Source organism: Urocitellus parryii, chromosome 6 (genome assembly GCF_045843805.1).
Source record: "Urocitellus parryii isolate mUroPar1 chromosome 6, mUroPar1.hap1, whole genome shotgun sequence".
Taxonomy (NCBI): domain Eukaryota; kingdom Metazoa; phylum Chordata; class Mammalia; order Rodentia; family Sciuridae; genus Urocitellus; species Urocitellus parryii.
Genome location: NC_135536.1, coordinates 12,738,587 through 12,761,182, shown reverse-complemented (window position 1 = coordinate 12,761,182; position 22,596 = coordinate 12,738,587). Strand labels below are relative to the sequence as shown.

Genomic DNA, 22,596 nt, shown 5'->3' with positions numbered 1-22,596 from the left:
GCATGCAACAGGCACTGGGTTCCATCCTCAGCACCATACATGTAAAAAAAAAAAAAAAAAAAAAAAAAAGATACTGTGTCCACCTAAAACTAAAAAACAAATATGAAAAAAAAGGTCCACCCCTTTCCAAACAACTCGGCAGAACACCACGGTTCCTCTTCCTTGGTCAACTCCATGTGGCTGACCAGGTTGACTTTTTCTGAACAAAACAGGTTTTTATACACAAACAGAAACAAAAGAAAGGCTTACAACTATGTAAATGTGCTGAGAAGCAGATTTTTAGTTTGAATCCATCCCATTTATTGATTCTTGCGCTACAGGAGTCTTATTAAGAAAGTTGAGGCCTAATACAACATGATGGAGATTTGGGCCTACTTTTTCTTCCATTAAATGCAAGGTCTCTGGTTTAATTCCTAGGTCCCTGATCCACTTTGAGTTGAATTTTGTGCATGGTGAGAGATAGAGGTTTAATTTCATTTTGTTACATGTAGATTTCCAGTTTTCCCAGCATCATTTGTTGAAGAGGCTATCTTTTCTCCAATGTACATTTTTGGCGCCTTTGTCTAATATAAGATAACTGTAGTTATGTGGGTTAGACTCTGTGTCCTCTATTCTGTACCACTGGTCTACAGGTCTATTTGGTGTCAGTACCATGCTGTTTTAGTTACTACTGCTCTGTAATATAGTTTAAGGTCTGGAATGTTAATGCCACCAGCTTCACTCTTCTTGCTAAGGATTGCTTTGGCTATTCTGAGTCTTATTTTCCAGATGAATTTCATGATTGCTTTTTCTATTTCTATAAGGAATGTCATTGGGATTTTGATTGGGATTGCACTGAATCTGTATAGTGCTTTTGGTAGTATGATAATTTTGACAATATTAATTCTGCCTACCCAAGAACAAGGTAGATCTTTCCATCTTCTAAGGTCTTCTTTAATTTCTTTCTTTGGCGTATTGTAGTTTTCATTATAGAGGTCTTTCACCTCTTTCATTAAGTTTATTCCCAAGTTTTTTTTTTTTTTTTTGAGGCTATTTTAAATGCAGTGGTTTTCCTAGTTTCTCTTTCAGTGGATTTGTCACTGATGTACAGAAATGCCTTTGATTTATGAGCATTGATTTTATATCCAGCTACTTTGATGAATTCATTTATTAGTTCTAGGAGATTTCTGATAAAATGTTTTGGGTCTTTTAGATATAGAATCATATCGTCTGCAGTGAGGTGAACAGACAGTCTACAGAATGGGAGCAAATCTTTACCACAAGCACATCAGATAGAGCACTAATCTCTAGGATGTATGAAGCATTCAAAAACCTTAACACCAAAAAACAAATAACCCAATCAATAAATAGGCCAAGAAACTGAACAGACACCTCTCAGAAGATGATATAGAATCAATCAACAAAGATATGAAAAAATGTTCAACATCTCTAGCAATCAGAGAAATGCAAATCAAAACTAAGATTTCATCTCACTGTAGTCAGAATGGCAGCTATCAAGAATACAAACAACAATAAGTGTTGATGAGTATGTGGGGGAAAAGGCACACTCATACATTGCTGGTGGGACTGCAAATTGGTGCAGCCAATCTGGAAAGCAATTTGCAGATTCCTTGGAAAACTGATAATGGAACCACATTTGACCAGCTATTCCACTCCTCGGTTTATACCCAAAGGACTTAAAAACAGCATACTACAGGGACACGCCACATCAATGTTTATAGCATCACAATTCATAATAGCTAAACTGTGGACAACCTAGATGCCCTTCAGTAGATGAATGGATAGGGAAACTCTGGCATATATACACAATGGAACATTACTCAGCATTAAAAGAGAATAAAATCATGGCATTTGCAGGTAAATGGACAGAGTTGGAGAATATAATGTTAAGTGAAGTTAGCCAATCCCCAAAAACCAAATGCCGAATGTATTCTTTGATATGAGGATGCTGACTCATAATGGCGATGGGAGTGAGCATGAGAGAAATGGAGGAACTTTATATAGGGCGAAAAGGAGAGAGGGGAAGGGAGAGGGCAAAAGGGTAGGAATGACGGTGGAATGAGTTAGGCATCATTATCCTAAGTACATGTATGAAGACACCAATGGTGTGAAAATATTTTGTGTATAATCAGTGACTTGAAAAATTGTGCTCTAGGGCTGGAATTGTGGCTCAGTGGTAGAGTGCTCGTCTAGCATGTGCAGGGGCCTGGGTTCGATCCTCAGCACCATATAAAAATAAATGAAGGAATGGAGGTGTTGTGTCCAACTACAACTAAAAATAAGTAAATATTTTAAAAATTCTGCTCTGTGTGTGTAATATGAAATGAATTGCATTCTGCCCTCATGTATAACAAGTTAAATAATTAAATTTAAAAAATATGTAAATGTGAATGGAAACTTGGAAATATCTATTTTGTAAAAAATTTTTTAGTTTTATTTTTTTCATTGTTGGTAGACCTTTATTTTATTTATTTTACGTGGTGCTGAGAATCAAACCCAGTGCCTCACACATGCCAGGCAAGTGCTGAGCCTCAGCACCAGAAATATCCATTTTTATAAACCACAATTTTTTGTTATCAATCAGAAAATCCATATTCATTTTGCAATTAAATGTCAAGCCTGCGGATGATTTTTTTGAACTCAGCAGTTCATAAAATTTTATAGTGAATAAAAGAATCATCACCTTGACGAATGTAGCAATATCAAATAGAATCCAGCAGCTTCTGCTGTTTAGGAATGCGGAACATGAGGTTAAAACACTATAAGGGTCAGGTCATTTTTTTCTATGCTGGTTGCCACATCTTACCAAAAAACAAAAACAAAACAAACAAAAAAATCCAGTCAGGCACAGCGGTGTATGCCTGTAATCCCAGGGGCTCAGGAGGCTGAGGCAAGAGGATTGTGAGTTCAAAGCCAGCCTCTGAAACTCAGAGAGGCCCTCAGCAGCCCAGCAAAACCCTGTACCTAAATAAAATATAAAAAAGGGCTGAGATGTGGTTTCAGTGGTTAAGCACCCCTGGGTTTAATCCCTAGTACCAAAAAAAAAAAAAAAAAAAAAAACCAAGCATAAATAGAGGAAATCATAAAATCCAATGCATCTGTACAGTTGTGTGGTCTTATGTATGATAAACAATTGAATAACTAAAAGAAAATGCTCCAGTGTCACCGTGGAGAGCCCATGGCTATCTGCTGGCACAATGGGCAGCATCCACATGTGGTGGACTTCACCCTCTGACTAGGAGATGAGCTGGGCCAGCCTCACTGCAGGAGGTCTTTTAGAGCAGAAGGTCTTTTCTGAAGAAGAAACTCTGCTGGCCCACCCGTCAGGCCCGGAGATGGAGGGGCCATGAGAGAAGGAAGGAGCCGACAGCCAGGAAGGAGGGGGACCTAACTCATTCCACCGTCATTCCTACCCTTTTGCCCTCTCCCTTCCCCTCTCTCCTGAATTCTGCCCACAAGAATGTAGTGGAGGCTGCTTCTTTCCCCAGGCCTCCAGATGAGCACTCCGCCTGGCTGGCCCCTGGTTTCTGCCCATGACTCCCTGAGAACCCAAGTGCTGGAGAGAACTTCTGACCTCTCCGATGGTGCCATAAGAAATGAGCCACTCAGCTCCTCGCTTGTTATGCAGCAGTAGGGAACTAACGTAGCCATTACCATGCCTTCTCAAGGGAGAAAAGTAATGGGGCTATTTAAAGCCACTGGGGAGGGATGGCTTGGGAATGGCCCTCAGTCCCTGATGCCTACAGGTGAGCTTTCTGGGAACGCACTGGAGGTAGGGGACCAGCCTGCAATGGGGGTGGGGTGTTTCTGGAGAGGGACGGAGGGAAACAAATGCCACCATGGGGCATCTCCCAGCAGGGGAAGGCATGGCAAGGTGGGCGAAGCCTGCCATGGCCGGCAGGGTGAGTGGTTTTCCTCCCAACTGACCAAGTTAGTGGCCCATCTCGTCTTGTGAGGCCAGAGAGCCCACTGCACCTGGGATGTTCAAGTCCAGGAGTGGAGGAGCCAGACACTGGCCAGGCAGAGAGACATTCCCGAGCCCTGACTGGCTGCTGGCAGTGCCGACTAGCTCCCCGGCAGCTGTTCTCAGTGAGTCACTCACAGCCCCCTCTGGACCCCGGGCCAGCTTCACCAACCCCACTCAGCTTCAGCTCCCCAAACGCAGCAGACCTTTTGTTTTCAAGATGTTTAAAAAATAACATTTGGAGTGTTTCTGGCAGAACTTGTTCTAAAAGCAGGACAGAAAACACCAGTGTGGCCCAGCAGGAGGATGCTGCTGTATTGATGGGGTTCCCTGGTTTTTTTTTGTTGTTGTTGTTTTTAAATAATGGGACAATTTCCTTCATACAGAAAGGCTCTAATAAATAATAAAAAACCAATAATGCGGCAGAGGTGGGCAAACGCCATGCAAACATTCACTCGCAGAAGAAACGTGAGTAAACACAGGAAGAGGCGATCCTGCCAATAATGACAAATGAGCTCGATTCCATGCCCCCCAGGTGACTCGCATGATTAGGAAGAAAATTTGTTCAAACTTTTTGAAGGGCAGTCCAGCGAGCTCTGCCAATGTGAGCAATGTTTAGAATCGTCAAATGAGAAATTCCACTTCTAGGGATTAATTCTCCAGAAATATGCAGAGGTCTGTTTACTGAACAGCCTTGTCTGTTGGAAAAAAAAAATTCCAAACAAACCTGGAATAATGAGCCCAAATAATCTGACTGAATTGTGATTCATTCATTTATAGGCTGAAATATTATGTTGCCATCAAAAGGGGCAGACTCATCTCCCTCGTCTTCATGGGCTGACGTGGAAAGAAGTCAAGATGAATACTGAGGGGATACAAGTTTTACCAGAAAACATGTGACCCGGCCCTGCTTCAGTTTCCTTTTTAAATGCACACATATTTCTGCCAAGTGTGAGAAGCACTAGAAGGATGGATCACCAAACTGAACAGCAGCTGCCTCTGAAGATCTGAGAGTCCCCAACAGTGAGGGTCCCACAGGCGAAGGGGCGATTCCCGGGAAGATGTGCAATTCCATTGTTGGGGTGCTTAGCCCTCAGGAGCCTCCTGAGCAGGCCTCTCACCAGAAGCACTGCAAAAGTGGGAGGGGGGTGGGAAGGCTGAGGACTGCGGCGTTTCACTGACTCTTTTGTTTAAATAACTTTATTTTATTCATTTTTATGCCCTGCTGAGGATGGAACCCAGTGGCCCACACATGCCAGGCAGCGCTCTGCCACTGAGCCCCAGCCAGCCCTGCTGCACTGGTTCTAAGCATGTCTTTCACGTTTCTCCAGCTGTCAGCTGGGTTGTCTCAGAGTCCCTGGCAGGTCACGACTGGCAGGCCAGTTTTTCCTTCTACTGGAATATCAAGAATCAGTGCACCCTACGACCAGAGCAAGACCCAGTACCTGCCCGCCCTGCAGGTTCACACTCAGACACTGACGTCCCTGAGAAGTCCTGTGGCAAGGAAGCGCATGGCCCCGCGAGCCTCCAACACGCCCCACGCTGCGTCCTTATTTTTGGTTTCCCTTTGTTTATGAGAGTATGCTGGGGCTTCCTGAAGTTCCACCCAGTCCTTAGGGATGGCTATGAAGCTGCAGGGTTCCGTCGCTTTCAGGTGTAGCTGGAGCGGGCAGTGTTTGAAATCCTGTTGGCACAAACCATTGGCCAGAACCTTGGATAGGTACTGCAAACCCGGGGGTGGGGGGTGCCCACAAAGTGACTCTTATAAGGTACCTGACAGCTACAAGGGAAATCAGAAACTTACAGTCAGAACCTGCAGACTGTAGCCAAATAACGGCTGTTGCGCAGACAGGTGCACTGTTGCCTCGGATGGGTGGGTCAGAGGGCTCGGCACCACTGGGAGGCCACTCCTGCCCCACATGCATGACCCCACCCAGATCCTTGAAAGTCCCGAGAAACCCAGATGGAGGGGTGCTCTCTAAAATAAATGGTTAGGGCTCTTCCAAAGTGTCAAGGTCACAAAAGACAACCAGAGGTCCTCAGAAACCCTCGGTGCACTGTCACCCAGGAGAAGGACTATACTCTGAGAAGTCTTGGGGCCATGAGGGAGGGCCACCATCCTTATCCCTCCCTGGTTGACAATCTGAAAGCTGAGTCTCCATGCAGTTAGACGACTTGCCCAAGTGCCCCTGAGGAATGGATCTGCTATAGACAGCACCGCTGCCCTGGAGGAGCGGTTCCCTGGAGAGAGCTGGATCAAGCTGGAAGGCACTGAACGGCACCTGCCGGGCTCTCTCCTCACCTTTAAAGACATGGAGAATCGCTTCAGCTGCAGGCCCAGGCCTCACACTCCTACTGCAGAATAAAGGACTGCTGCCAGACCCTCTGGCCAGCTCCCTCCATGGGCATGCTGAGTATCCACCGCCTCACTTACACCCTGGGGAGGGATGTGAAGATGCTCACCCAGGAGCTGGGAGACTGTGCAAGGCAGGGGAGGAGCAGGTCCCCAGGGATGTCCCTCAGGAGGAGCTGGTCCTATGAGGGGCAAGGTACTTGGGGAGAGGGAGCTAGAGGTCCCAAGCAGTCCACCTCACCTCACCGATTGGCTCAGGATCAGCCCACAATCTGGTGGGATAGCTGGGGGAGTGGCTCCTAGGGGGTATCTGTGGCCAAGAGAAGATGAGCCCCAGCAGTCTCTAGGTGTTAGCAGGCGGGCAGGGAGCCTGGTTGGTCTCTGGGGCTGAGGAGGAGGGTATCTCATCCAGAAGCCACTGAGCTAGGCAGGCTGGGAGGTTTCTGTGGGTGGAGGAGTGCTCCTGCCATGTTGGAGGGTATGTCTCTGCCATGGTCCCGAGGGCGTGGAAGGCTTGTTTGCTTTCCACAAACAGATACAATGCTCTTCCTAAGAATGGACTTGTGGTTCCTAACCGATGGCTAGGAGAGCTCACGTCCTTCCTGGGAATCTCTCCTGGGGACCTCCATACTCGTGTGCCAGGCATGCTAAAGAGGAAGGAGCCTGGCAGCATCTCTGCCCGGGCCCAGTGGGAGGCCAGACCCAAAGGCCTGTACAGGAAAAGCCAAGCTCAGGCTCCAGCACTAGGGTAACAGAAGAGAGGGCACTAGAGCTGGGCAGGAGGTCTACCCATCTTCCTCTAGGAAGCCCTGTCTCCCTGTTCAGCTATGCCATGGCAGGTGGGGAATGAGTGGTCCTGGGCCTGTGGACAGATAGCAGGGGCAGGCCTGAGGATCTGCTCCCCTGCCCTCAGTGTGGGCAGCCAGCAGGACAGGTGCATTCAAGATCCCCAGGTCACCTCAGCACAGGACCTCTGAGGGCTGACAGTGGGTCAGCAGGGCGGGGAAGGAGAACGAGAACTCCCCACAGCACAGGATGCCTGGGTGGCAGCCGAGTGTCCCCTGGCTCCAGGCCCAGGCAGCAGGTGCGGCCTTTGACCCAGAGCCAGGGACAGAAGCAGCCCCACCCAGGGGGTTGGCAGAGGGTGGGGAGGAAAGCAGGGCAGCTCTGGCACCCTGAGGTCCGGGCTCTCCTCTGAAAGAGGGACACCCTGCTGTGTTGGAGGGCTGGGCTGGGGCTGGTCCCAGGGCTCAGAGCCTACTTCACCTTCCCCTCAGCTCTAGGAGGGAGGACACTGACCTGCCCTGAGGTGACAGGGCTCATGCGGGCCCTGGGCTTGCTGGGATGCCTCCCAATGCTGGTGTGGCACCAGCCTGGTCTCAGCTGAGGTGTGGCTGCCCTGCTTCTGGGCTGAATGTGGAGCCCAGGCACCCTCCTGCTCTGCTGACCCAGACCTCTGCCCACACTGGGGTGTGGAAGGTGGCCAATGTGGGAACGAGGACAGTGTCCTACACATCCCTCAAGCTCCAGATGGGGGAACCGCAAGCCAAGCCCCTGCCCAAGGGCCCTGCCTCACTGCTCAGCTTGTGGGGCCAGTGTTACTTCGGTGGCCACCTGCTCTGGGTGCTTGTCCCGGCCTGGGACCACCTCATCTTCCCCCACACCAGACCCCTGATGGGGCACACCATTCCCTCAAGCGGGCCCCTGCGGCCCAGGTTGGAGGCCAGGCCCATCAGTGCACGTGACACGCTGCTGCCCTCAAAGGATCAGATGGGGTTTTGTCCAGTGACCGTGTGGGTACAGGCCTGTGGCTGTCTGAAGCAGAGCAGCTAGTGGGTACCAGGGACCTTCCCTGGTCAGTGTCACTTCCTGGGTACAAGAACAATGCCAGCCGGCAGTGCCCTGTGCCATGAGAGCCTGGGGTCACGCACCACAAGCAGCAGAGCACCCCCAGTGTCCTCTCTGCCGGACCCTGCCCGTCAGTCGCTGGGCCCAGGAGGCAGTCATATGTAGGTGAGGAGCTGTGCTCGGGGACTGCAGGCGCCTGTAGTGGGCCCTGTGCCAGTGGCAGCTCGATGCCCCTCAGTGCTCATCTCTAAAAGGGGGCACGAGAGCCAAACCTTCCCACAGGCTACCATAGAATACCCAGGCCATTGTGGCCCTACCCGCTCAGTGACCCAAGATCTGCAAAGGAGTGGCTCAGGGGGTCCACATGACGTGGGGCAGAGAAGGGGTGGGGGCCTGGGTTTGCCTCCAACCTTCCCTCCCTGGCCCCCTCCCCCACACAGCCTGGGCAGCTCATTGAGGTGGACAGCCAGCCTGCCCCACAGTGAAACCCTGGTACCACTGCCACAATGTCCCCCCAAGGCCAGGCTCTCCGGGATCATTTCTCCCAGGCTCTAAAATGTGTTCTTTTCTTTGGTGTCTAAATGACTCAATTTCAATCCAGCTTCCAAACCTGCTCCTAGATGGACCCTGATTAAATTCTCATAAAACCACAGGCGGAGAAGCTTGATCTGTGTTGTGCACCCTCCCCGGGAGGACTGGCATGCAGGACAGGCCACCTGCCACGTCCAGAGCTCATGTGTGGGAGATTCTAGAAAAAGAGAGCTGCCCCTCACCCTGAAGTCACCAGAGTACAGGAGGAGCTCTCTAGTTACTGGCCAGGGCCTGAGACCCTTGGATCTGCTATCCCCAAGGACAGGGACACAGACCCTGTCATCCAGTCACAGCCCAGGTGCCTTCTCACACACAGCTTTGGTCACCTCAGGCAGCTAGAACCTTGCCCACAACTGTTCAGCCTCGGCCTTAGTCTCTGGATCCTGGCCCCGGGTGGCCAAGTGGGCTGCCCCTGCAATCTGGCCTCCAAAAAATGCCAGGCAAACCATGGCTTGTCACCAGCCTCTCCTTTGGCCTGAACCACGTTCAGGCTCAGCGCTGCCTGTGTCTCTGCTAACAGGCTGTGGATGTGGGGTGGGTGAGGGTGTGGGCGCAGGTGTGTCCTGGGTGGCTGCCTCCCAGGAGCAGTCACCTGGGGGAGCTCTGGGCAGGTCACTGGAAGCCTCCTGACCTCATGGTGTCTAGCTGCTACTTGGAGGGAACTGCTGCTGAGGTCACAGGCTAAAGCCACGCCTGGCTGACCAGAGGAATAGTATTCCAAATGCCATTCACCCATGGGAAAGGCAAGTCCCCAAAGCAGGATGCCACATCTTGGACAATTCTGTGGCAGGCCTCTACGATACCCCCCAAATTTAATCTACCTCTTCTTCCATGGTGAAATCCCCCAAATTTCAGCTGAAAATGCAGAACAAGGATCACATTTCCCAACTCTCTTGCAACTCAGCAAGTGACTAATTCTGTGCAATGAAAACAGAAAAGGAGCATCAAGCTGCAGCTTCCAGAACCTTCCTTAAAAGATAACTAGGGCTTGCTCCCTTTTGCTTCCTCTTCATCCTCACGTCTAGATCTTGGACGTGATGGCTGGAGGTTTAGCCACCATCGTGGTCCAGGAGGGCCAGACTGTTGGAGAACAGTGAGCTGGAAGGTGTGGGTCCCACTGTTGCACTCTAGTGCTGACAAGCTTCCCCTGGGCCTTCACATTATAGAGGAAGGAAGTGCTATCCCATTCAAGCCACCGTCTTTGAGGTCTCTACTGTTACAGACACTTGCATGCTGACTGGGTGGCCGGAAGCTGGCAGATCTGAGGCAGAGGAAGGGCCCTGCTTCCCCTCCTGGCTTTGAGTTATAGGAAGAGCTCTGGGAATATGGAACTGGGATGGCACTGACCACAGGTCACACACAGGTGAGGCCAGGGATGAAGAAGGGGGACAGGGACATCTGCCTGCTATCCCTAGGGATCCTCCCCATGTGCCACAGCAGTCAGGGCCACGGTTTCCTCGACAGGAGCCGACCAGCCCTGCAGCACCCACGCTCTGTCTTCCCTACAGTCTAGATTCTCCAAAACAGGGAGTCACCACAGCCCGGGGTGCTGATGGCTTGGAAAGGCTCACCACACCCCTCTCCCACACAAAAGGGGTGCCATTGAGTTGCTATAATTATCTGAAGGAACTTCAGGAGCGACTTGGCCACTTACAGCAGGCCTACAACATCTGTATGCCTCCAAGAATAGCAGCAAGCAGGGCCCAGGGGTGCTGGGGACACCTCTCCCAGGTAGGCTCTGCACCTGCCAGGGGTGGGAGGGGATCTAGCAGAGACCCACCCAGAGTGCTGGTCCCCTGGTAAGCAGGAGGGAGTTCCAGGAAGGCCCAGCCTCTGGATGCCCTGCTGGAAGAACACAAGTCAGGTTCAGCACGCACGGTAAGGAAAATCCAGGGTGCAGCTCGCGCAGCCCTGGCCCACGGGTCCTGCTGGACTAGCCTCCTGGGGACAACCGTCACAGCAGTCCATCTGGTGGCTCCTGAGCAGTGTTTGGGGTTAAGGGTTTTGAGTTCAGAACAGCCTCTGTCTGGCGCTCTTCCCACCAGATATCTGTCACCAGCCCCTCAAGTCTGAGGCTGGGTCTGGGCTACCATCAAATGTCCAGGATCCAGTCACCCCTCAACAGAACACAGGAAATGGCCGTTAGAAGCTTCTCCAGCCATTTCTGCACTGAGGTGTCTAAGACCTCATCTCCTCACTCACCAGCTCAAGCGCCTGCAATGGCTGCCCAAGAATGAGGCCCCTCACTGTACCCTCTGGCCCAACCATCAGTCTCCCTGTGCTCACCACACTGCCCCGCCTGAAGGCCCAAGTCGCTGAAGCCCCCAGCCTTGCCCACCCAAGTCCCAGCTATCATCAGCACGTGGGGAGAAAGTTCCCACAGGAACGGAGGCGCAAGCCATCTGGATTCGAGTCGCCCGAGTCTCACGTCACAGGTGGGGTTAAAAAACGAGCACCTTCGCATGAGAGAACTGCAGACAGTTTGAGACATCGCAGTCTCGCCTCCACCCCAGAGCAGACTCCCAGGACAGGGTCAGGTCTCCATCCATGAAAACAAGAACCTCACAGCCAGAGAGGAAGCTTCGAGCCCGAAGGCCACAGGCCTATCCTAACGACTGGTTTGAGGGGATCAGGCTTGGGGAGCCTTCTTGTCATGGGGGCCCTTGCTCAGCATCTGCCGGGTGACTAACTCACACAGAGGCGCAGCCAGCAGCCTGAGTGCTCACTTCCGTCTCAGGTGGGGGCCCAGGCAGTGAGCAAAGCAGACCCTGGGACAGATGAGGTTACAAGAAGAGCAACCTCACCATGAGAGGAACTGCAGACAGAGGAACTGCCCCCGAGATGCCTGGAGAGTGCAGGGGACAGACTGCCATTCTGGGCCCCTGCTGGAGTGGCCACAGGCCCCAAGACTTTTTGGAGTCAGCTTTCCCATGGGACTCAGGGAAGGCCCGGGAGCAACTGCCAAGCCCAGGGGAGGCAGCGTGCACCTTGGTCCTGGTCCACCTCCCTTGGCAATCCCACCGGCTGGGGTGGCTGCCCTCCGAGACACGCCCTGCGCAGACCTCTTCTGTCTCCGCCCCTTTACTGCAAGACCTTGCCACTTACATCCAGGCTCCACCCGGCAGCCAGTGGGCTCTCCAGAGCCCCAGCCAAACTGGAGCACTCCCCGGCTCCAGCGTCCCAATGTGACTCCTTACTGCTCAGGAGAGACCAAGTTCCAGAGCCTCGCAAGCAGGCTAGGGCTCCCTGCTGCCACCCGGTAGGTACCCTCTACCTGGTGCCGCAGCCGAGCCTCACCAGCAGGCTCCTGCTCCTTGACCACTGCACATGCGTGCGCCCCAGACCCCGGCTCGCCCTGCCCACCCCCACCCCCCACCAGTCCTGCTTTTCAACTTGTGAAAATCTGTCCTAGGCTGTGGGACACAACCCAGGGCCTGGGCCCTGCCACTACAGCAGAAGCAGAAACCAAAGCATCCCCAGGTGTCCCCATGGGCCACACAGCAAGAGAAGTCTCCACAGACACTGTCCCAGTTATCCTACCCTGGGACCTTAAGAGGAGCCACTTGTTATCCACGTTTTCCAGAACACAGGCAGGGCCAGGTCGAGTGACTTGTCCAAGACACAGAGCCAGCTGAAGCCCAGACTGGGGCCCATCTTCAGTCTGTCTCCCTCCAAAGCCCACGTTTTACTCTGAAAAAGTCCCTTGTGGCACCTTCTCTGAATCGTCCACTTCCACTGGGCCGTTCGTGGACATCAGAGGTGGCTGCAGACCTGCCATCTGCCTCCTCCAGTTGGCTGTATCATGTCAAACGCTCTTCTCTTTCCCCTTTACCCAGTGTCCAGTAAGCACGTCTTCGGGAAGAGGCTGATTCCAGAACCAATTCCCATCTTGGTTTCTATACCCACCAGGAAAGGGAAGTAAACCACTCCAGGCCCAGGGAGCGAGGCTGCTGCCGTGGTGCTGAGGCACCTGCCCACGAGGGGACCCCAGGGAGTCTCTGCAGGCTGCACACCAGGCTGTCAGTGTCAGGCGCCCAGGAACAGCCCCCAGACCCCTTCAAGGACATGGGGCTGGCACCCAGCCCTTTCCCGGAGCATGTCCTTAGAGAACTGAGGATCACCATCTCTGGGGACCAGCACCCTCTGGCCTTGGATGGGAGGCAGGAGCTAGAAGCCTGGCTAGCTGTTGGCCCAGGCTGTGTGACGTCAGTGCACCTGCCAAGCTGCCAGACCCTGCGATGGCTTGTGCCCCTCCACTCCCACCAAAGGTTCATGGGATTGGAGGCTTGGTCCCCTGGTGGTGGTTCTGAGAGGGAGGATAACCTGTAGGGCGTAGGGCCTGCAGGAGGTCCTTAGGTCACTGGGGTGTGAGCCGGTTCTCCTGTCACCCCTGGGTAATTCTTGTGAAAGAGTTCTTATGAAAGGAGCAAACCTGACCCAAATCAGCTCTTTCTGCTCCTGGTTCAAGATGTTACCATCTGCTTATTCCTGCCTGCTCCCACCATTGTTACCTACTATAAAGTGACAAAGCCAAGTTCTGGCCCTTGCCAGAATCTGTAATATGCTGGTTGGACTTTTCAGCCTCCAAAACTGAGCTAAATAAACTTCTTTACTTTTATAAAGGTAGCCTGTCTCAGATATCTTGGTTTTTTTTTTTTTTTTCCAGATATCTTGTTACAGTAACAAAAAGCTAACTTACATAGCCTCCATGACTTGTGTGAAATGGGCAGGACCACTGTGCCCACCAAAGAGCACTGAAAGAGACAACAAAAGGAGGCTGCCCAACCCAAGAGCACAGGGTGCATATCCAGCAAATGCCACCCCCATAGTTCTGTGACAGTCCCCTTGCAGACAGGGTGACTCCAGCCCTGTGAACCAAACTGCGCCTGTTGGTCCCACCATAACGGGAAACAAGCAGGTCAGGGTTCAAGACAGCCATGGTACAATGGAGGTCTGTGTGGCTGGGGACAGGAGGCCGCCTCTCCTGATGCCAGGATGAATCCTTACGTAGCCCCCAAGCCCAGGCAGAATGCTTTCCCTTAAAAATTAAACAACAGTCCCAGCAGGGACCAGAGCCCAGAAGAGAGAACTAGGAAGCTGTTATGAGCACGATTCTCCAAAAGTCTCCTGCATGCGGACACACAGCTTTAAGAGGCTGTCTGGGCTTCCCTGGAGCTGCTCTGCTCCCTGAGGGGTGGGAATAGGGAGAGGGGCTCCTTGGGGACAAGAGCCTGCAGCTGGAGAAGCTCCACACCCAGGGGCAGGCTCCCACCTGCCAGCAGAGTGCACCCGTGAAGTGTGCCGCCTGCTGCCTGTCTGTGTGGTGACGAAGGCCCTTCATTTCTGTTGGAATCCTTGGTCGGGCTGCATAACTCCACTGGCCCTGGACTCCTACTCCCCGATCACAGCATGAAGTGAACCCCAAGGGTTCAGAACAGCAAACAGAAACCTCTCCCGAATAGCACCCCGAGTGAGAGCAGGGAAAGGAAGGACCTCCCCAGAATGACTGCGCCCAGGAACTCAACTGCTTCCTGCACCAAAGTGCTTAAAAAGACACAACCCCTTCCCCTCCCACGCAATGGCCACCTGTGACCACAAGGCAGGGCTGCAAGCCACGGATGCTGAGCACACGTCTGCTGAGCACACGTCTGTACCTTTCATGTAGGCCTCAATCTTGCGGATAAGTTCATAGGACTTGGAGCGGTCAAGCAGGGTCCTGATGGCAGGGAGAGGGTCCAGGACAATGGTCTCAGGGTGGGCATCAATGTATTCCTGGAAGGAAAGCAGATCCTGGTTAGAAAGCAGGCTGAGGCCACAGCAAGGAGACAGGCACAAATTCACCCCTGAGCCCTCGTGTATCCAGTGTATCCATCCTTTATCTTGTCCCTCCCCCATCACATGACTCTGGCATGACCAATCAGTGCACCCCAGCCTGGGGCTACGGGCTCAGGAGAAGAGGGATGATCCTGAGCCTGTCCAATCAGAAGCAGGCTCAGGGGGTCATGCCGGGGAATGGTAGGATAAGAATGTCCTCAGCTTTAGGAAGAAGGTGGACACATGGAGACTGGGCAGCTGTGAGCAATCACCATGGGAACTGAAGGCAAGGCCTGTTTGAGGCCTAAGCTCAGAAAATAGCTGAGGATTAGAAGAGCCACCAGGTCTGGTCAAGTTGTCTAACCCCTGGATAAAGCCTCACCTGAAGCCAGATCTGATCCCTGTGCTGATTTGCTCCACAGGAGAGCCAGCCCAGCACTGAGACGGGGGCCAGAGGGAAAGAGGAAGGATGCTGGGGGCATGAGAAACTCTGTGGGAAGGAGTGATGGACAGAAGTGTCCCAGATGGCTACTCAACACTCAGGAACTTCCCTTCAATACCTACTGCCTTTGTGGTGGCACTATGGAAACGAAAGAATAACTGATAAAAGCCTGTTCCTCTCTGGCTCTTTAGACCCTTTGATTCTGAAGACAACATCATGGAATGCGGGAGAGAAGGCAAGGGTCTTGGAAAAGCCTGGCCTGGAGGAAGTCCATTCCCCCTGTGGCGGGTTGTGTTCTGCTCCTACCCCTCTGCGTCCTGTGCGTGGGGCCTTGTTTGGAAACAGTCTCCAGATGTGGTAGCTTAGGAAGTGGTCCCACTGCACATGGGTGGGCCTGATCGCCGACTTCCTTATAAATGAGACAGAGATCGGGACACAGGGAAAGGCCACACGAAGACACACAGCTCAAGTGTTGTGGGCACATGATAAGGAGTGCCCTTGAGCACCAGGAGCACAGCGAGGGGTGGACAGGTGCCCCTCAGAGCCTCGGGAACAACAGCTGCTAACCCCTGGACCAGGCTTCAGGCTTCCCGAGCCAGAAGGCCCCTAGCTCACGGTACTTGGCTAGACCACGCCAGCTCACTTTGTCCCCTCGGGGTTCTCCCCACAAAGCCAGCACACCCCCTGGAGGGTCAGTGAAGGTCAGCAGGGAGCACTACCCAAGTCTTCTTTACTGGTAAATCTTTATTTTTTAAAATATTTTTTTAGTTGTAGGTAGACACAATATCTTTATTTTATTTATTTATTTTTTTATGTGGTGCTGAGGATCGAACCCAGGGCCTCACACGTGCACATGGTAGGTGCTCTACCACTGAGCCACAACCCCGGCCCTTCTGGTAAATCTTACAAATGAAAAGCAAGATGCATTTGGGATTTTTTTCCCCATGAACCTATTTTGGTTTCTAATAATCTTTTTGAGAGCACCTGACTCAAAAGCAGGTCCATACCAACTTCCTGAGTGTTCCACACCAGGGCGTGTGGTTTACAGGCTCTTTTCTCTGGATGCTACAATTCCCCCAGGCCCTGGGTGGTGGCCAGGGCACTGCTGGGAGGCCTGGGTTCCCCTCGGCAAACCCGTGCTGTGGACCTACACGCAGGACACAAGCAGCCCCACTGCTTCCCCTCCTTGAAGACAAAACCGTCAGCAGGTCAACTGGGCCAGCTGCCAGCTGCTCAGGCCAAGTGGGCCAGGCAGCTTACGTGGGATGCCCACGTCCCACCAACATGGGTTCAGGGACAAGCTGAGCAGCGGCCTAAGGAGGGATTATCTAGAGCTGCCCTCAAGCCTCCCCCCCGACAGCCTCCTCCTCACCCAAGAGCATGCCGAGGAGCCCCCACCTCTCCTCTGGGGCGTCTGCCGGCACCTACCCTCTGGGCACCATTCCTTCACCAGTGTGCTCTTGCAAACCAGGTCTCGGCTTCCACCAGAGCTTGTCCCTCCGGAGACACACCTCATGAGACCACAGCCACACACTAATGTGAAAAGGCTGCCCCTCAGCCAGCTGGCAGTGCCGGCTCTGCTGGGCCTCACGCAGGCTGCAGCCTTCCACACTTGGTGCCCACTGCTCTGTGATCCTGGCCAACAAGGTCGTGCTCTGGGCCAGGGCCTGGAAGCACCCAGCTCCCGCCCCTACTCCCCACGAGCCAGGCAGAGCCTGTGCCAAACGAAGAGCACATGGCCAGCAGCAAGAGACCCAGGCTCCCAGTGTCGTCCACCTCGGTGCACCTCTGGGCAGGTGCTGGGCTCCTCAGGGCCTCTATTTCCTCACAGTGACTTAAGAAGTTACTGAAGATGACCGCGGAGGTCCTCATAAAGACAAAATTGGAGCCAGGTGAGTCTCCCACTAGAGGAACCCCAGGAGCAAGGTCTGGGGTTCCTCTAGTTCCTCTGAGGCTGCGGGCTGCTCTGGAGTGGGAGGGACAGCCACTTGCGGGAGGCATCGGGGTGACAGCAGGGTTACACACATACTCTCTCCCCTCCTTCAGTATCAGAGGCTCACCATGCTGGGTCAGCCTAGTCCTCCCCCGGCAACCCAGGCTGCTAAGAACAACTGGCGTGCTCCCCCTCCCCCACAAAGGGCCCAAGAGGAGGATCCGCCAGTTGCTGAGAAACAGCACTGACGTTGGTCCCACTTTATGCACCAGGGTGGTGACCTTTCAAGATTCAAGAGAACCCAGCATGTGAGTTTAAGACAAACTCAGTGGGGAAAAGGGTCATGAGAAACCAGAAGGAAAAATGTCTGCCAAGCAAGTGCCCGTAAGCTCCGGAACTTGCACGAATGCATCAGGATGACAGTCGCTCCAGCACCGCCTCTCCCGGGAGGACACAGAGGGAGGACACAGAGCGGGCGAGGGGCTTTGTCAATAACCTGCCAGCCACAAGTGGAGTTTCTCCCAGGCTTTTCAGTTTATCTATTGTACTGAAGGCCTCATGCATTTTTCACAAGTCTCTTGGAATTACCAAACAAATTGCTGGAAGAAAAGGCCCAAACCGTCTCCATAGCAAACGGCAAACATGCTCCCCGAGGGCCAGCCTGCCAAGGAATACCCAGAGCGGGCTCCTGGAAGCGGAAGTGCAGGGCCTCACACAGGCCCACACAGTCTGGCCCGCGGCACCAGGAGGGGTGGTGAAGGGACTGCTGCAGGGACGAGGGGGCAGAGATGAGCCAGGTGCCCTCCCAGGCCCAAGCTCCCAGGGGCCTGCAAGACGATGCCAACATGGGCATCAGGGCTCTGTGGGGCTAGAGGGGTCAAGCTTCTCCTCTGAGAATCTAAGCCAAATAAGGGCTGAGAGGAGCATCAGAGATACCCTTTCCTCTGTGGTCCTTGCAGGCAGGAAGTGAGGAAGGTGTGAGATGCAGGCTTTGTTCTCATCTAGAAGATGATGCTGTCAGAAGTCCCACCCCTGCCGCTGTCTGTCTGGGAACAAGATCCTGGAGTGAAGTCTCTGAAATGCCTTAGGTAAGCCTGAGTCTGAATAAAGCCATCACGGGGAGTACTGTGGGTGTTGAGGATTCACGAACGTGGAAGGAGTGGGTGGATACAGAGAAGGATTCTCGTGGTTCTGTAACACACAAATTCTTAGAGTCACACCTAAGGTCTTGGGCCAGCCTGCCCTGCCCTGCCCTGCCCAGCAGATGGAAGAGCAGGCCAGCTCTGACCTTGGGACAGGAAACCCGGCTGTCCTGGCCTGTGCTAACCTCTTGCTTATGCCTGGAACACACACAATCCCAGACCCAAGAAGCCCAGCCTGTGCCCTCCAGGGACAGTGTGGCCAGGCAGGGGAGTCCACCAACCCACCATACCACCAAGTCTACCACACAGGCAGGAGGGGTCACCCGCTCCTCCCAGAGGCAGGAGAGGTCCTCACTGGGGGTGTTTGCCCTCTGGATTCTCAGGAGGGGCAGGGGGTAGAGGGAGAAAGAAGCAGGTGAGTGCAGAGGGAAGGAGCCTGAACCCAAGCTGGGGTCTAAACTGCGGCGTGGCCCTAGAATAGCTTGCAGCTCGCTCTCTCCTCACCCACGTGACTCCTTTCTAAAATGAAGTCTGCAAAAACTGGGCAAGGGGCAACTAGGTCCTCCCCTTCTCCTATCCCCCACCCCTGGTTGTGCCAGACTGGATGTGAACACCAGCACTATCTTTCTAGAAGGAACAGGAGGCAGCTATTAAGATGGGAAGCACAAAAGAATAATAATCATGGTAAAAATAATCATAGTGATCACCAGGGACAACTTAAAAACAAACGAGCTGGCGCTTATGCTGGGCTTGCTATAGGCACCATGCTGGATGAAATGGTTTTTGAGCACCACTTCTTTTAATATAAAAGATTAATCCTAAGATTAAGAATTAAAACTATAAAACTCTTAGAAGAAAACAATGGCAAAGATCTTTGGGACCTTGAAGTAAACAGCCAGAGAAGGAAAGGCTGGACAACTAGACATCACCAGAACAGAGACTCCGTGAGTCAAAGGCCTGGCATTGAGCAGCAGGACCTGTATGCGGCCTTGCCTGGCAGAGATGCCCAGGCACTGACCCGGCCGGGTGCTGGGAGGAACCCTGGGCACACCCTGAAGCCCCTACAGGTCTTGAAGCACCTCACAGGCTTGTGGGCCCCTCGACAGCACTGAGAGAGTGGCAGGACTCTCCCGTCTCCCTCAGGACCCTGACAGCTGGTTTGGTCAGGTTTTGGTCAGAGACAAGGTCCCCAACTGTGGTTCTGCTGGGCCCAAACTCCCGCTCCCCCTCACCAGTGTCCAGTTCCACCTTCCACTAATGATCCTGGAGCAGAAGGCCTGCCCACGGGGCTCGGGAGACCTCCATCCAGGGCTGGGAAGCTCTCATCTGGGGAAAGGGGCAGCTGGGAGGTAGGAAAGGGGCCACCCGCTTCTCTCGGAGAGGGGAAGTGCTGCCAAGAGCAGACAGGCCAAGGAGCCGGGGCCACCAGGCCTCTCACCTTCCTCACATGCCATTCTGGGCCTCCCTAAGTTTGGGCCTCACCTGTGAAATGGAGACTGCAATAGTTCATACCTTCTAGAACTTTATTGAGATGTAATTCACATGCCATGCAATTTACCCACTTAAAGTTTACAATTCCAGGGCTTTGGCATATTAACAGAGTTGTGCAATAATCGGCACAATTTAAAATATTTTTATTATCTCAAAAGGAAACCCCACACCCTTTTCTATCAGTTTCAACGTCTGCATTCCTCCCAGCCCCGGAAACCATGGATCTACTTTCTGTCTCTATAGATGGGCCTATTCTGGGCAGTTCATATAAATAGAATCAAAATATGTGTTTTTTTGTGACTGGCTTCTTTTGCTTTCAAATGTTTTCAAGATTCATTCATACTTCACACAGAAAGATTCAACATCTCATTTCTCTTTATGACCAAATATTTTATGTTATGAATGCACCACGCTTTGTTTATCTATTCATCACTTGAAAGATATTTGGTTGGTTTCCACTTTTTGGCTATTACAAATAACCTTGCTGTGAGCAGCCTGTGTAAGGGTTTATGTGCACTGCTGTTCACTTCCTGTGCTAGATACCTAGCTGTGGTAGTCCAACGGACCACAGAACAGCTCCTCAGGCATGCACGTCTTAGGTCATCTTGATGACCCAATGTGGGGGCAAGTACAGCACCATTCCTGGTTTTCATGAGGCAGACACCCAAAATACTGCATCTGGCTCTCAGGCCAACCTTGTGGTCTACAGAGCAAACATCCATTTATTCCCATTTTACAAATTAAAAAAATCAAGTCCCTGAAAGGTGAAGTGACTGGTTCAAGGTCAAAAATAACTAGCTGGGGTTTTGCCAGGATTCAAAATCAACCATGACGACGTCAAGCTGAGGCCTCTGTGGTGCATCTCATCACCCACTGAAACACAGGTAATGTGGCTAAAGTGCCTTTAAACCTCAGGAAGACAAAGACTGGTTGAAACTGAAATGCTGAAGAACTCTGTGCACAAGCAGGTCAGGCAGGTCTGCAGCAGCAGGCAGAGGACTGGAGCCAGAGCCAGCAAGGGGACAGGGGAGAGAGGAAGACGGAGCTGTCCAGACCTCCTGCAGGCTTGGAGAACGGATCTCCTCTGCAGAGGTCTCCAGGGGTCTGCTCCAGGAGAGGTGGCCCTCTAGACGGTCACATCTCTTGGGCACCCACATGGCAGCTGATGCAAGCTCACACGAGCAAGCCTGCCCTGCTGCCTGCAGGGAGCTTCAACTCTCCAGGGCAGCCAAGGTGCCTCACACAGGGCCATGAGCCAAGTGCCAGACTGCTGGCCTCAGCAGGCACGCTGCATGGGGACCTGAAGGCTGAAGGGAGCCACAGGGAAACTGCAGGAGAATGCAGGACCGGAGGCGAATCTTAGAAGAATCCCCACAGCGATGTGAGGGCCAGGTCAGAAGACACTGCAGAGCAAGGATTGGAGAACTTCAAGTATGTCGGAGGCTGTCTCTTGGTATGGTAACCAGCTTCCTTCTTTCCTCCCAGAAACGAAGGTTCCTGACCCCACCCTGGACAGAAGGATGTTATGAGAGAGGGCAGACACTCCACACAGGTAGTGTGGCCACAGGCCAAGGAAGGGTTTCCCTCCCACCAGTCCATCCAGCTCCATGCCACCTGGCTCTAGTTTATAATCTCCCCCAGAGTAAGGGTGAGGCCTGCGACATGCTTCCAAACTACAGATGTTCACACTATAGTAGACAAGACCCCACCCTCCTGGAAACAGATTCTGCAGACAACCTGATAGAAGCAAATCTCCTGGTCAAGCCTCAGACGAGATGCAACCCTGGCCAGCACCAGTGTGTCCGGCCTACAGAGATGGTAAACATCTGCCTTTTAGCTGCCACATTTGAGGTAACTTGTTACCCAGCAAAAGGAACCAACACAGAGCCTGGCTGCCAATTCTGTGCAAGGGCCACATGCAGAAGGCAGGAGATGCAGGGGGTTTTGACAGGCTTCTCAAACTGAGGTATTGCAGTCCTGGCGGTTAAAAAACAAAAAAGGGTGGGGGTGGGGGAGGAAGAGCAGAGCACAGCAGGGAGCCCCGAGTTGCTGGGGGGTGGGCAGCTCTGCACTACCCAGTGGGCCTGGTTGGTGGAAACCCACCAAGCTTATTTAGAGATCTACACTTTTCATGCATGTGTTACACTTCAATAAACTTTTTTCTAAAAAGGAAGCCCTGGCCTGAACAGCACAATCTGGGTGCCAGACCTGCTCTGCAGTGTGGCCTGGGCCCGGCCCCACCCAATCCCCACACAAGGCAATGTGCAAGCTGAGGCCAGAACAGGCTGAAGTCCTGGAGCAGCCACATGTGCTTCCAGAAGCCACTTTGCACTGTCGTCAGTTCTCCCATCTGCACAATGAGGGCGAGAGAACCCACCATGTCCTTTCTGCCTCCTCCGCCCTAGGTGCTCCAGTTCTGGGATGTGATGACCGCACAAACAAAAAGCTCTTGGGCCCCTGAGCTGGGTCAGGCTAGAGCACTGCGGGAGCCAGGGCCGCAGCCTTCAGAGCTCACACAGCACAGGGCCCTGTCACCTGTGGCCAGCCAGGCAAATGCCATACAGGGAGGGTGGCAGCAGGCAGACAAGCATGCCCTGGGGACAGGCCACAGTTCTGCCAGGGATGGTAGACCAGTCACTAGCCCAGGCACGACCAACCCTAAGACTGTCCCCCATATCTCTTCTCCCCTGGCTTCGGTCCTGGCAGGCTAAGGTCTTTTCTCACTGCCCACTTCCCAACTTTCCTACAGTGGCTCCTTGGGAGAGCTGAGCTTCCCCATGACACTCTAGCCTCAGCCAACCCTCAGCTGTATTCTGGAGAGACCTCTCGTGTCTGAACACCCTGTCTGAGGTCTCCAGAGCACACAAGACCAGCCTGTGTGTGTGCACACACATGTAAATGTGTGTGTAAATGTGCATGGGTGTGCAAGGGTGTGAGCATGCATGTGAACATGTGATGGTGCATGCATGTGAATGTGAGCATGTGTCTGGATGTAAATGCTGACCACCCTCCGGGGGT

General features: G+C 52.8%; 1 protein-coding gene across 2 annotated transcripts in view; it reads right to left on the bottom strand.

Moving 5' to 3' along the window:
• Itpk1 (inositol-tetrakisphosphate 1-kinase) overlaps positions 1 to 22,596 on the bottom strand; it is a 134,893-nt gene that overhangs the window by 29,488 nt on the left and 82,809 nt on the right. For both annotated transcript variants that reach the window (XM_026394226.2, XM_026394227.2), the window contains exon 4: positions 14,411 to 14,528. In XM_026394226.2, coding sequence (XP_026250011.2) covers positions 14,411 to 14,528 — 118 coding nt within the window. The remainder of the gene's footprint in view (positions 1 to 14,410; positions 14,529 to 22,596) is intronic.